This window comes from Oncorhynchus keta, chromosome 21 (genome assembly GCF_023373465.1).
Source record: "Oncorhynchus keta strain PuntledgeMale-10-30-2019 chromosome 21, Oket_V2, whole genome shotgun sequence".
NCBI lineage: Eukaryota > Metazoa > Chordata > Actinopteri > Salmoniformes > Salmonidae > Oncorhynchus > Oncorhynchus keta.
In genome coordinates this window covers 56,587,304-56,601,130 of record NC_068441.1, presented here as the reverse complement: position 1 = coordinate 56,601,130, position 13,827 = coordinate 56,587,304, and the positions used below count along the sequence as shown (strand labels likewise).

General features: G+C 45.8%; 1 protein-coding gene and 1 long non-coding RNA gene across 20 annotated transcripts in view; one reads left to right on the top strand and one right to left on the bottom strand.

Annotated features, from left to right (window-relative positions):
• slmapa (sarcolemma associated protein a) overlaps nucleotides 1–13,827 on the top strand; it is a 156,400-nt gene that overhangs the window by 84,496 nt on the left and 58,077 nt on the right. For 12 of the 16 annotated variants that reach the window (XM_052474418.1, XM_052474400.1, XM_052474399.1 and 9 more), the window contains 3 exons: nucleotides 192–360; nucleotides 2,338–2,388; nucleotides 3,095–3,151. In XM_052474418.1, coding sequence (XP_052330378.1) covers nucleotides 192–360; nucleotides 2,338–2,388; nucleotides 3,095–3,151 — 277 coding nt within the window. The remainder of the gene's footprint in view (nucleotides 1–191; nucleotides 361–2,337; nucleotides 2,389–3,094; nucleotides 3,152–13,827) is intronic. The other 4 variants (XM_052474404.1, XM_052474403.1, XM_052474402.1 and 1 more) reach the window with 3 other exon arrangements.
• On the bottom strand, nucleotides 375–2,246 carry LOC127910493 (uncharacterized). Of its 4 annotated transcripts, none has more exons than XR_008075073.1 (4): nucleotides 1,917–2,216; nucleotides 1,319–1,686; nucleotides 1,072–1,163; nucleotides 733–876 (listed from the first exon to the last, which is right to left on the bottom strand). It is a non-coding gene; the product is annotated as an uncharacterized LOC127910493 (long non-coding RNA). The 4 variants fall into 4 exon arrangements; XR_008075070.1 differs by having other exon boundaries at nucleotides 1,871–2,215; XR_008075071.1 differs by having other exon boundaries at nucleotides 1,365–1,686; nucleotides 1,871–2,215.

Sequence of the window (13,827 nt, the reverse complement as noted above, 5' to 3'; positions counted from 1 at the left end):
GGGGTACAGGTTGGAGAGGTTTTAACTAAGATCAGATTTCTATCTATTGTCTGACCACCAGCACACCCATCAGATTCTCCATTGCACACGTTAACATGCCCACAACTTTCCCTGTGTGTGTGTCCCTTTGTCCCTGTGTGTGTGTCCCTTTGTGTGTGTCCCTTTGTCCCTGTGTGTGTGTCCCTTTGTAGCTGGCAGAGGGTCGTCAGGAGGAGTTGACTCAGAGGGGTCAGATGGAGAAGAAGGAACTGCAGCTTTGTATTGATGAGCTGGAGGAGAAGGAACAGGCTCTACAGGCCCGTATCGAGGCCTTACAGGCTGATAACGACTTCTCTAACGAACGCCTCACTGCCCTGCAAGGTTAGTAACGTAGAGACACACCTTTGCGGCATGTGTCATAACAGGCCAGATTTAGGACTCTTGTGTTTGGTCAAAGCCCTCTGGAGTGCATGGTTTATCCATACATCATGAATCAGAAAACCTGTATTTCTCTGCTGCTGAACTGTCATTGTCGGGGCTAAAGTGTTGATCCCAACCCCGCTGGGGGACACTGGGGACCTAGGCTTGCATGCATGGTACTCAATCAAATATAATAAAATAATTTAAGTTGACATTTGGTCACTCTAGCCTTAACGCTAACCCTATTGCACAGGAAGACCTGTCTCACCTCTGACCTCTTTCTGACCACCTCTACCACTGCACCACCCGGGAGGCCCCCCCAAGACAATTTAAGTTGACCTTCGGTCACTCCAGTCCATGTCCTCCAAGAACAATTTAAGTTGACCTTCGGTCTCTCCAGTCCATGTCCTCAAAGAACAATTTAAGTTGACCTTCGGTCTCTCCAGTCCATGTCCTCAAAGAACAATTTAAGTTGACCTTCGGTCTCTCCAGGCCATGTCCTCAAAGAACAATTTAAGTTGACCTTCGGTCTCTCCAGTCCATGTCCTCCAGTCTCCATGTCCTCAAAGAACAATTTTTGACCTTCGGTCTCTCCAGTCCATGTTCTCAAAACAATTTAAGTTGACCTTCGGTCACTCCAGTCCATGTCCTCAAAGAACAATTTAAGTTGACCTTCGGTCTCTCCAGTCCATGTCCTCAAAGAACAATTTAAGTTGACCTTCGGTCTCTCCAGTCCATGTCCTCAAAGAACAATTTAAGTTGACCTTCGGTCTCTCCAGTCCATGTCCTCAAAGAACAATTTAAGACCTTGACCTTCCAAGGTCTCTCCAGTCCATGTCCTCAAAGAACAATTTAAGTTTGACAGTCCATGTTCAAAGGTCTCTCCAGTCCATGTCCTCAAAGAACAATTTAAGTTGACCTTCGGTCTCTCCAGTCCATGTCCTCCAAGAACAATTTAAGTTGACCTTCGGTCTCTCCAGTCCATGTCCTCAAAGAACAATTTAAGTTGACCTTCGGTCTCTCCAGTCCATGTCCTCAAAGAACAATTTAAGTTGACCTTCGGTCTCTCCAGTCCATGTCCTCAAAGAACAATTTAAGTTGACCTTCGGTCTCTCCAGTCCATGTCCTCAAAGAACAATTTAAGTTGACCTTCGGTCTCTCCAGTCCATGTCCTCAAAGAACAATTTAAGTTGACCTTCGGTCTCTCCAGTCCATGTCCTCCAAGAACAATTTAAGTTGACCTTCGGTCTCTCCAGTCCATGTCCTCAAAGAACAATTTAAGTTGACCTTCGGTCTCACTCCAGTCCATGTCCTCAAAGAACATTTGTTGACCTTCGGTCCTCAGTCCATGTCCTCCAAGAACAATTTAAGTTGACCTTGTCTCTCCAGTCCATGTCCTCCAAGAACAATTTAAGTTGACCTTCGGTCTCTCCAGTCCATGTCCTCAAGAACAAGAACAATTTAAGTTGACCTTCGGTCTCTCCAGTCCATGTCCTCAAAGAACAATTTAAGTTGACCTTCGGTCTCTCCAGTCCATGTCCTCAAAGAACAATTTAAGTTGACCTTCGGTCTCTCCAGTCCATGTCCTCAAAGAACAATTTAAGTTGACCTTCGGTCTCTCCAGTCCATGTCCTCAAAGAACAATTTAAGTTGACCTTCGGTCTCTCCAGTCCATGTCCTCCAAGAACAATTTAAGTTGACCTTCGGTCTCTCCAGTCCATGTTCTCAAAGAACAATTTAAGTTGACCTTCGGTCTCTCCAGTCCATGTTCTCAAAGAACAATTTAAGTTGACCTTCGGTCTCTCCAGTCCATGTTCTCAAAGAACAATTTAAGTTGACCTTCGGTCTCTCAGTCCATGTTCTCAAAGAACAATTTAAGTTGACCTTCGGTCTCTCCAGTCCATGTCCTCTCCAATCCGTTGTTGTTGTTGTTTCCAGTTCGGTTAGAACAGCTTCAGGAGAAAAGCATAAAGGACAACAACAGTTTAGGTGAGTGACGATCCGTTAGGCCGACTGTGTCTGTTAACCCTAGTGCTCTGCTTCTAACCCTGCATCACTCCTATGGAACCCTATTCCCTACCAAGTGCACTATATTTGACCGGGGCCCTGGTAGGGAATAGGGATCCATATGGGACGTAACCCCTCTACTTACTAATCTGGCATGACTCAGAGCTTCTTACCTTCCGTTGCTTGTTATTCTTCGTCTTCTTCGTTCTGTCCGTCAGTCTTTCACCTTTTAATCCGTTCTGTCTGAATGGTCGCTAGCTACTGGTTACTGTAAAACACTGTGGTCTAGGCCAGGTTACTGTAAAACACTGTGGTCTAGGCCAGGTTACTGTAAAACACTGTGGTCTAGGCCAGGTTACTGTAAAACACTGGTCTAGGCCAGGTTACTGTAAAACACTGTGGTCTAGGCCAGGTTACTGTAAAACACTGTGTTCTAGGCCAGGTTACTGTAAAACACTGTGTTCTAGGCCAGGTTACTGTAAAACACTGTGGTCTAGGCCAGGTTACTGTAAAACACTGGTCTAGGCCAGGTTACTGTAAAACACTGTGGTCTAGGCCAGGTTACTGTAAGTTGAGCTTGTTTTGGGTCTCGGCCAGGTTACTGTAAAACACTGGTCTAGGCCAGGTTACTGTAAGTTGAGCTTGTTTGGGGTTGTTGAGGCGATGCTTCGTGTCTGTATACCGCTAGGAGATCCACCAGGAGACAATGACGTAGACGTTGACATCGACCTGAAACAACAGGAAGGTAGTATGGCTTTAGTTATTTACCTGGGATGTCTCTTGCTGTATTCTTCACAGCCTTCTCTTCCTGTTGGCAACATCTCTTAACAAAACACTGATAATCTGGGTGGTTTAAATCAACATTCTGTCGAAGGAGAGTGATGAACTGGTTCCTAATGATGCTCTTCCTATATCAGGTAAACTTGAGGGTGGAATACTGTTCTGTAGGGAGTACTGGTGTTTCATTTCAAATTGTTCACAAGTTGTGTTGGATTCTATTTAATATTTTATTGTGTAGGTCAAACTAACAGGAAGTTAATTAACTATATATTCATCCATGTAGACTGAGAGGGAATGGTTATAATGTGTTATTGTGTAAACAGCACTGGTATTCTCTTGAAAGAGACTGTCCTAATGTAACTGTACATTACAGTAACTTTACTGTTTACGTTGGCACGTTGCAGAGCAGTGGAGTTGAGCTCACGACATCACTGTCTGTAGTGGCAGAGAAACCAGGCCAGATAAACTCTGGCACCTTCTGGTGTCTGCACATCTCTGTGTTCTATCGCTAACAAGGCGGCCTTTCTGTCATTTACCACAATCGGCTATCGTCACACCAGGCCTTCAGGTACCAGTGAACCTGTCCATCTCTTTGCAGTGAAGTGGGATCTCCCTGGATACCGTAACATGAACAGTATTGCCTAGGCAGCAGGTCTGAGTTGCCACACACTGAGACAAAGCTTGTGTCGACTTACTGCTGATGTGAGAAGGGCTTTCTCAATACATTTGACTGATTTTGATATTGATTGACACCTGGCGGAGTGAAAGGTAAATTATTTGTCGTTTTGTTCCTGATTCCACATGGATTTTGATCAGAACATCTTGGACTTATTGGTTGCGTTAGTAGTTCGGATATGGCATTAGGCTACTTGTTATTGGCGTCATTGCACGACAGGTATTGTGAACTATTACAGACTACAAAGGGAAGCACAGCTGAGAGCTGCCCAGTGACATGGGCCTAGCAGATGAGCTAAATTACTTCAATGCTCGCTTTGAGGCAAGTTAACACTGAAACATGCATGAGAGCATCAGCTGTTCCGGACGACTGTGTGATCACGCTCTCCGCAGCCAATGTGAGTAAGACCTTTAGACAGGTCAACATTCAAAAGGCCGCAGGGCCAGACGGATTACCAGGCTGCGTACTCCGAGCATGTGCTGACCAACTGGCAAGTGTCTTCACTGACCATGTTCAACATCTCCCTGACCGAGTCTGTAATACCAACATGTTTCAAGCAGACCACCGTTGACCCTATGCCCAAGAACACTAAGGAACCCTGCCTAAATAACTACCGATCCGTAGCACTCACATCTGTAGCCATGAAGTGCTTTGAAAGGTTGGTAATGGCTCACATCAACACCATTATCCCAGAGACCCTAGACCCACTTAAATTTGTATACTGCCCCAACAGATCCACAGATGATGCCATCTCTATTGCACTCCACACTGCCCTTTCCCACCTGGACAAAAGAAACACCAATGTGAGAATGCTGTTCATTGACAACAGCTCAGCGTTCAACACCATAGTGCTCATCACTAAGCTAAGGATCCTGGGACTAAACACCCCCCTCTGCAACTGGATCCTGGACTTCCAGATGGGCAGCCCCCAGGTGGTAAGGGTAGGTAACAACACATCCGCCACGCTGATCCTCAACACGGTGTTCCCCAGGGGTGTGTGCTCAGTCCCCTCCTGTACTCCCTGTTCACTCTGCACAGCCAGGCACGACTCCAATACACTCTGACTGCACAGCCAGGCACGACTCCAACACCATCATTAAGTTTGCAGACGACACAACAGTGATCACAGACAACAATGAGACAGCCTATAGGGAGGAGGTCAGGTCAGAGACCTGGCCAGGTGGTGACAGGACAACAACCTCTCCCTCAACGTGATCTAGACAAAGGAGATGATTGTGGACTACAGGAAAAAGAGGACCGAGCACGCCCCCATTCTCATCGACGGGGCTGTAGTGGGGCAGGTTGAGAGCTTCAAGTTCCTTGGTGTCCACATCACCAACAAACTAACATGGTCCAAACACACCAAGACAGTCGTGAAGAGGGCACGACAAAACCTTTTCCCCCTCAGGAGACTGAAAAGATTTGGCATGGGTCCCCAGATCCTCAAAACGTACAGCTGCACCATCGAGAGCATCCTTACATTTTGCGTCACTGCCTGGTACGGCAACTGTTTGTCCTCCGACCGCAAGGCGCTACAGGGGGTAGTACGTATGGCCCAGTACATCATTGGGGCCATCATTCCTGCCGTCCAGGACCTATATACTAGTTGGGGGACTCCAAAAGGCTCCTTAACAACTTCTACCCCCAAGTCGTAAGACTGTTGAACAGTTAATCAGATGGCCACCCAGACTATTTGCAGTGACACCCGTTGCTATTCGCTGTTTATTATCTATGCATTGTCACTTTACCCGTACCTAGTAGGTAACAACACATCCGCCACGCTGATCCTCAACACGGTGTTCCCCAGGCGTGTGTGCTCAGTCCCCTCCTGTACTCCCTGGGGAATGCCTGATACTACCTGAATTTTTGTTCTGTTAGACAGGTAACTCTTAATCTACAATATAGCAGGGGGTGTAAAGCCATAACACATACGTTTTTCCAGAAGCAGACTATGATCGATAAAGTCAAAAGCCACACTGAAGTCTGACAAAACGGACCCCACCGTTTTTTAACACATTTCTCTCAGCCAATCAGGTAGCCTTGTGGTTAGAGCGTTGGGCCAGTAGCCAAAGCTGACAAGCTGACAAGGTACAAATCTGTCGTTCTGCTCCAGAACAAGGCAGTTTAAACCCACTGTTCCGAGGCTGTCATTGAAAATAAGAATTTGTTCTTAACTGACATGCCTAGTTAAATAAAGACACAATCGTTTTTAATTTTATACGTGCTGTGCTTGTTGAATGTCCTTCTCTATAAGCATGCTGAAAGTATGTTGTCAATTTGTTTTCTGTAAAATAGCATTGTATCTGGTCAAACACCTTTTTTCCCCCAGAAGTTTACTAAGGGTTGGTAACAGGCTGATTGGTTGGCTATTTGAGCCAGTAAAGGGGGCTTTACTATTCTTAGGTGGTGGAATGGCTTTAGCTTCCCTCCAGGCCTGAGGACACACACTTTCTACTAGGCTTAAATTGAAGATGTGGCAAATCGGAGATGTAATATTGTCCACTATTATCCTCAGTAATTTTCCATCCAAGTTGTCAGACCCCGGTGGCTTGTCATTGTTGATGGACAACAATCATTTTCTCACCTCTTCCACACTGACTTTACAAAATGACAATGCTTGTCTTTCATAATTTGATCAGATATTCTTGGAATGTGTAGTGTCAACATTTGTTGCTGGCATGTTTAGCCTAAGTTTGTTAATCTTGCCAGTTAAAAAATCATTTAATTTGTTGGCAATATCAGTCGGTTTTGTGATGAATGAGCCATCTGATTCAGCGAATGATGGAGCGGAGTTTGCCTTCCTGGCAAACATTTCATTTGAGGTGACCTAAAGCTTTTCAATATAATTCTTTGTCATTTATCTTTGTTTCATAGTGTTATTATTTTTATTCAGTTTAGTCACATTTCTCAATTTGCACTACGTTTGCCAATCGGTTGTTCAGCCAGACCTAGGTGCGAGTGTAAAATCTGATCTGTTAAAATGCTTTCTCTAATGTGCAGACAGTAGTCAGCCTGTCAGGGTAATGTCATCAGGATATTTCGGATTATGGATGATTATTCCCAGGGGTTGAGGGTGAATTTGCCCCCCCCCCCCCAGATGCTGATCTTTGGTCAGTTTTGTGTTTTCCCCACAAAAGTTTAAGGTTAGGATTGGGTGAAGGGGTAGCTGATCCTAGATTTGTACCTGAGGGCAACTTTACCGCAGAGCTACTGTGTAACGGAGGAGGAATACATGTACCACAACGTTTCTGACATCCATTTCCTGTCCTACTGAAGCCTTTAGTTGACTGTGGTTTGGAGAATGCTGGCCGTGATGAAACCAGAGTGTACTGTTGTCAAGGGAACTGCTGTGAGCTAAGAGTTTAGGGTTAGCCACATGTACCGCGTCTCAGGGCAGGCTATTAGAATGGTTTCCTGTTATAGGAGTATGTACTGTGTCTCAGGGCAGGCTATTAGAATGGTTTCCTGGTATAGAAATATGTACCGTGTCTCAGGGCAGGCTATTAGAATGGTTTCCTGGTATAGGAGTATGTACTGTGTCTCAGGACAGGCTATTAGAATGGTTTCCTGGTATAGGAGTATGTACCGTGTCTCAGGACAGGCTATTAGAATGGTTTCCTGGTATAGGAGAATGTACCGTGTCTAAGAGCAGGCTATTAGAATGGTTTCCTGGTATAGGAGTATGTACCGTGTCTCAGGGCAGGCTATTAGAATGGTTTCCTGGTATAGGAGTATGTACCGTGTCTCAGGGCAGGCTATTAGAATGGTTTCCTGGTATAGGAGTATGTACCGTGTCTCAGAGCAGGCTATCAGAATGGTTTCCTGGTATAGGAGAATGTACCGTGTCTCAGGGCAGGCTATTAGAATGGTTTCCTGGTATAGGATTATGTACCGTGTCTCAGGACAGGCTATTAGAATGGTTTCCTGGTATAGGAGAATGTACCGTGTCTCAGGGCAGGCTATTAGAATGGTTTCCTGGTATAGGATAATGTACCGTGTCTCAGGACAGGCTATTAGAATGGTTTCCTGGTATAGGAGTATGTACCGTGTCTCAGAGCAGGCTATTAGAATGGTTTCCTGGTATAGGAGTATGTACCGTGTCTCAGGACAGGCTATTAGAATGGTTTCCTGGTATAGGAGTATGTACCGTGTCTCAGGACAGGCTATTAGAATGGTTTCCTGGTATAGGAGTATGTACCGTGTCTCAGAGCAGGCTATCAGAATGGTTTCCTGGTATAGGAGTATGTACCGTGTCTCAGAGCAGGCTATCAGAATGGTTTCCTGGTATAGGAGTATGTACCGTGTCTCAGAGCAGGCTATTAGAATGGTTTCCTGGTATAGGAGTATGTACCGTGTCTCAGGACAGGCTATTAGAATGGTTTCCTGGTATAGGAGTATGTACCGTGTCTCAGGACAGGCTATTAGAATGGTTTCCTGGTATAGGAGTATGTACCGTGTCTCAGAGCAGGCTATCAGAATGGTTTCCTGGTATAGGAGTATGTACCGTGTCTCAGGACAGGCTATTAGAATGGTTTCCTGGTATAGGAGTATGTACCGTGTCTCAGAGCAGGCTATCAGAATGGTTTCCTGGTATAGGAGTATGTACCGTGTCTCAGAGCAGGCTATCAGAATGGTTTCCTGGTATAGGAGTATGTACCGTGTCTCAGAGCAGGCTATTAGAATGGTTTCCTGGTATAGGAGTATGTACCGTGTCTCAGGACAGGCTATTAGAATGGTTTCCTGGTATAGGAGTATGTACCGTGTCTCAGGACAGGCTATTAGAATGGTTTCCTGGTATTAGAAGGAGTATGTACCGTGTCTCAGAGCAGGCTATCAGAATGGTTTCCTGGTATAGGAGTATGTACCGTGTCTCAGGCAGGCTATCAGAATGGTTTCCTGGTATAGGAGAATGTAGAACCGTATGTCTCTCAGGGCAGGCTATTAGAATGGTTTCCTGGTATAGAAGGATTATGTACCGTGTCTCAGGACAGGCTATTAGAATGGTTTCCTGGTATAGGAGAATGTACCGTGTCTCAGGGCAGGCTATTAGAATGGTTTCCTGGTATAGGATAATGTACCGTGTCTCAGGACAGGCTCAGGGCAGGCTATTAGAATGGTTTCCTGGTATAGGAGTATGTACCGTGTCTCAGAGCAGGCTATTAGAATGGTTTCCTGGTATAGGAGTATGTACCGTGTCTCAGGACAGGCTATTAGAATGGTTTCCTGGTATAGGAGTATGTACCGTGTCTCAGGGCAGGGCAGGCTATTAGAATGGTTTCCTGGTATAGGAGTATGTACCGTGTCTCAGGGCAGGCTATTAGAATGGTTTCCTGGTATAGGAGAATGTACCGTGTCTCAGGGCAGGCTATTAGAATGGTTTCCTGGTTTATGTACCGTGTCTCAGGGCAGGCTATTAGAATGGTTTCCTGGTATAGGATTATGTACGTGTCTCAGGACAGGCGTGTCTCAGGACAGGCTATTAGAATGGTTTCCTGGTATAGGAGAATGTACCGTGTCTCAGGGCAGGCTATTAGAATGGTTTCCTGGTATAGGAGTATGGTTTCCTGGTATAGGTATGCCGTGTCTGTACCGTGTCTCAGGGCAGGCTATTAGAATGGTTTCCTGGTATAGGAGAATGTACCGTGTCTCAGGGCAGGCTATTAGAATGGTTTCCTGGTATATGTACCGTGTCTCAGAGCAGGCTATTAGAATGGTTTCCTGGTATAGGAGTATGTACCGTGTCTCAGGGCAGGCTATTAGAATGGTTTCCTGGTATAGGAGTATGTACCGTGTCTCAGGGCAGGCTATTAGAATGGTTTCCTGGTATAGGAGTATGTATGTCTCAGGGCAGGCTATTAGAATGGTTTCCTCAGGAGCAGGCTATTAGAATGGTTTCCTGGTATAGGAGAATGTACCGTGTCTCAGGGCAGGCTATTAGAATGGTTTCCTGGTATAGGAGTATGTACCGTGTCTCAGGGCAGGCTATTAGAATGGTTTCCTGGTATAGGAGAATGTACCGTGTCTCAGGGCAGGCTATCAGAATGGTTTCTGGTATAGGAGAAGTCTCAGGCAGGCTATTAGAATGGTTTCCTGGTATAGGAGTATGTACCGTGTCTCAGGGCAGGCTATTAGAATGGTTTCCTGGTATAGGAGTATGTACCGTGTCTCAGGGCAGGCTATTAGAATGGTTTCCTGGTATAGGATTATGTACCGTGTCTCAGGACAGGCTATTAGAATGGTTTCCTGGTATAGGAGTATGTACCTCAGGGCAGGCTATTAGAATGGTTTCCTGGTATAGGAGTATGTACCGTGTCTCAGGGCAGGCTATTAGAATGGTTTCCTGGTATAGGAGTATGTACCGTGTCTCAGGGCAGGCTATTAGAATGGTTTCCTGGTATAGGTATCAGGGCAGGTACCGTGTCTCAGGACAGGCTATTAGAATGGTTTCCTGGTATAGGAGTATGTACCGTGTCTCAGGGCAGGCTATTAGAATGGTTTCCTGGTATAGGAGTATGTACCGTGTCTCAGGGCAGGCTATTAGAATGGTTTCCTGGTATAGGAGTATGTACCGTGTCTCAGAGCAGGCTATTAGAATGGTTTCCTGGTATAGGAGTATGTACCGTGTCTCAGGGCAGGCTATTAGAATGGTTTCCTGGTATAGGAGTATGTACCGTGTCTCAGGGCAGGCTATTAGAATGGTTTCCTGGTATAGGAGTATGTACCGTGTCTCAGGACAGGCTATTAGAATGGTTTCCTGGTATAGGAGAATGTACCGTGTCTCAGAGCAGGCTATTAGAATGGTTTCCTGGTATAGGAGTATGTACCGTGTCTCAGGGCAGGCTATTAGAATGGTTTCCTGGTATAGGAGTATGTACCGTGTCTCAGGGCAGGCTATTAGAATGGTTTCCTGGTATAGGATAATGTACCGTGTCTCAGGACAGGCTATTAGAATGGTTTCCTGGTATAGGAGTATGTACCGTGTCTCAGAGCAGGCTATTAGAATGGTTTCCTGGTATAGGAGAATGTACCGTGTCTCAGGACAGGCTATTAGAATGGTTTCCTGGTATAGGAGTATGTACCGTGTCTCAGGGCAGGCTATTAGAATGGTTTCCTGGTATAGGAGCTATTAGAATGTACCGTGTCTCAGGGCAGGCTATTAGAATGGTTTCCTGGTATAGGAGCTATTATGTACCGTGTCTCAGGGCAGGCTATTAGAATGGTTTCCTGGTATAGGAGAATGTACCGTGTCTCAGAGCAGGCTATTAGAATGGTTTCCTGGTATAGGGAGTATGTCTACCGAATGTCTCAGTATGTACCGTGGGCAGGCTATTAGAATGGTTTCCTGGTATAGGAGTATGTACCGTGTCTCAGGGCAGGCTATTAGAATGGTTTCCTGGTATAGGAGTATGTACCGTGTCTCAGGGCAGGCTATTAGAATGGTTTCCTGGTATAGGAGTATGTACCGTGTCTCAGGGCAGGCTATTAGAATGGTTTCCTGGTATAGGAGTATGTACCGTGTCTCAGGGCAGGCTATTAGAATGGTTTCCTGGTATAGGAGTATGTACCGTGTCTCAGAGCAGGCTATTAGAATGGTTTCCTGGTATAGGAGTATGTACCGTGTCTCAGGGCAGGCTATTAGAATGGTTTCCTGGTATAGGAGTATGTACCGTGTCTCAGAGCAGGCTATTAGAATGGTTTCCTGGTATAGGAGTATGTACCGTGTCTCAGGGCAGGCTATTAGAATGGTTTCCTGGTATAGGAGAATGTACCGTGTCTCAGGGCAGGCTATTAGAATGGTTTCCTGGTATAGGATTATGTACCGTGTCTCAGGACAGGCTATTAGAATGGTTTCCTGGTATAGGAGAATGTACCGTGTCTCAGGGCAGGCTATTAGAATGGTTTCCTGGTATAGGATAATGTACCGTGTCTCAGGGCAGGCTATTAGAATGGTTTCCTGGTATAGGAGTATGTACCGTGTCTCAGGGCAGGCTATTAGAATGGTTTCCTGGTATAGGAGAATGTACCGTGTCTCAGGGCAGGCTATTAGAATGGTTTCCTGGTATAGGAGTATGTACCGTGTCTCAGGGCAGGCTATTAGAATGGTTTCCTGGTATAGGAGTATGTACCGTGTCTCAGGGCAGGCTATTAGAATGGTTTCCTGGTATAGGATGTACCGTGTCTCAGGGCAGGTAGAACCGTGTCTCAGGACAGGCTATTAGAATGGTTTCCTGGTATAGGAGAATGTACCGTGTCTCAGGAGCAGGCTATTAGAATGGTTTCCTGGTATAGGAGAATGTACCGTGTCTCAGGGCAGGCTATTAGAATGGTTTCCTGGTATAGGAGTATGTACCGTGTCTCAGGGCAGGCTATTAGAATGGTTTCCTGGTATAGGAGTATGTACCGTGTCTCAGGGCAGGCTATTAGAATGGTTTCCTGGTATAGGATTATGTACCGTGTCTCAGGACAGGCTATTAGAATGGTTTCCTGGTATAGGAGAATGTACCGTGTCTCAGGACAGGCTATTAGAATGGTTTCCTGGTATAGGAGAATGTACCGTGTCTCAGGGCAGGCTATTAGAATGGTTTCCTGGTATAGGAGTATGTACCGTGTCTCAGGGCAGGCTATTAGAATGGTTTCCTGGTATAGGAGAATGTACCGTGTCTCAGGGCAGGCTATTAGAATGGTTTCCTGGTATAGGAGAATGTACCGTGTCTCAGAGCAGGCTATTAGAATGGTTTCCTGTTATAGGAGTATGTACCGCTATTATGTACCTGGTATAGGAGTATGTACCGTGTCTCAGGGCAGGCTATTAGAATGGTTTCCTGGTATAGGAGTATGTACCGTGTCTCAGGGCAGGCTATTAGAATGGTTTCCTGGTATAGTATTATGTACCGTGTCTCAGGACAGGCTATTAGAATGGTTTCCTGGTATAGGAGAATGTACCGTGTCTCAGGGCAGGCTATTAGAATGGTTTCCTGGTATAGGAGTATGTACCGTGTCTCAGGGCAGGCTATTAGAATGGTTTCCTGGTATAGGAGAATGTACCGTGTCTCAGAGCAGGCTATTAGAATGGTTTCCTGGTATAGGAGTATGTACCGTGTCTCAGGGCAGGCTATTAGAATGGTTTCCTGGTATAGGATTATGTACCGTGTCTCAGGACAGGCTATTAGAATGGTTTCCTGGTATAGGAGAATGTACCGTGTCTCAGGGCAGGCTATTAGAATGGTTTCCTGGTATAGGAGTATGTACCGTGTCTCAGGGCAGGCTATTAGAATGGTTTCCTGGTATAGGGGTATGTACCGTGTCTCAGGGCAGGCTATTAGAATGGTTTCCTGGTATAGGAGTATGTACCGTGTCTCAGGACAGGCTATTAGAATGGTTTCCTGGTATAGGAGTATGTACCGTGTCTCAGGGCAGGCTATTAGAATGGTTTCCTGGTATAGGAGTATGTACCGTGTCTCAGGGCAGGCTATTAGAATGGTTTCCTGGTATAGGAGTATGTACCGTGTCTCAGAGCAGGCTATTAGAATGGTTTCCTGGTATAGGAGTATGTACCGTGTCTCAGGGCAGGCTATTAGAATGGTTTCCTGGTATAGGAGTATGTACCGTGTCTCAGGACAGGCTATTAGAATGGTTTCCTGGTATAGGAGTATGTACCGTGTCTCAGGACAGGCTATTAGAATGGTTTCCTGGTATAGGAGAATGTACCGTTTCTAAGAGCAGGCTATTAGAATGGTTTCCTGGTATAGGAGTATGTACCGTGTCTCAGGGCAGGCTATTAGAATGGTTTCCTGGTATAGGAGTATGTACCGTGTCTCAGGGCTGGCTATTAGAATGGTTTCCTGGTATAGGAGAATGTACCGTGTCTCAGAGCAGGCTATTAGAATGGTTTCCTGGTATAGGAGAATGTACCGTGTCTCAGAGCAGGCTATTAGAATGGTTTCCTGGTATAGGAGTGTGTACCG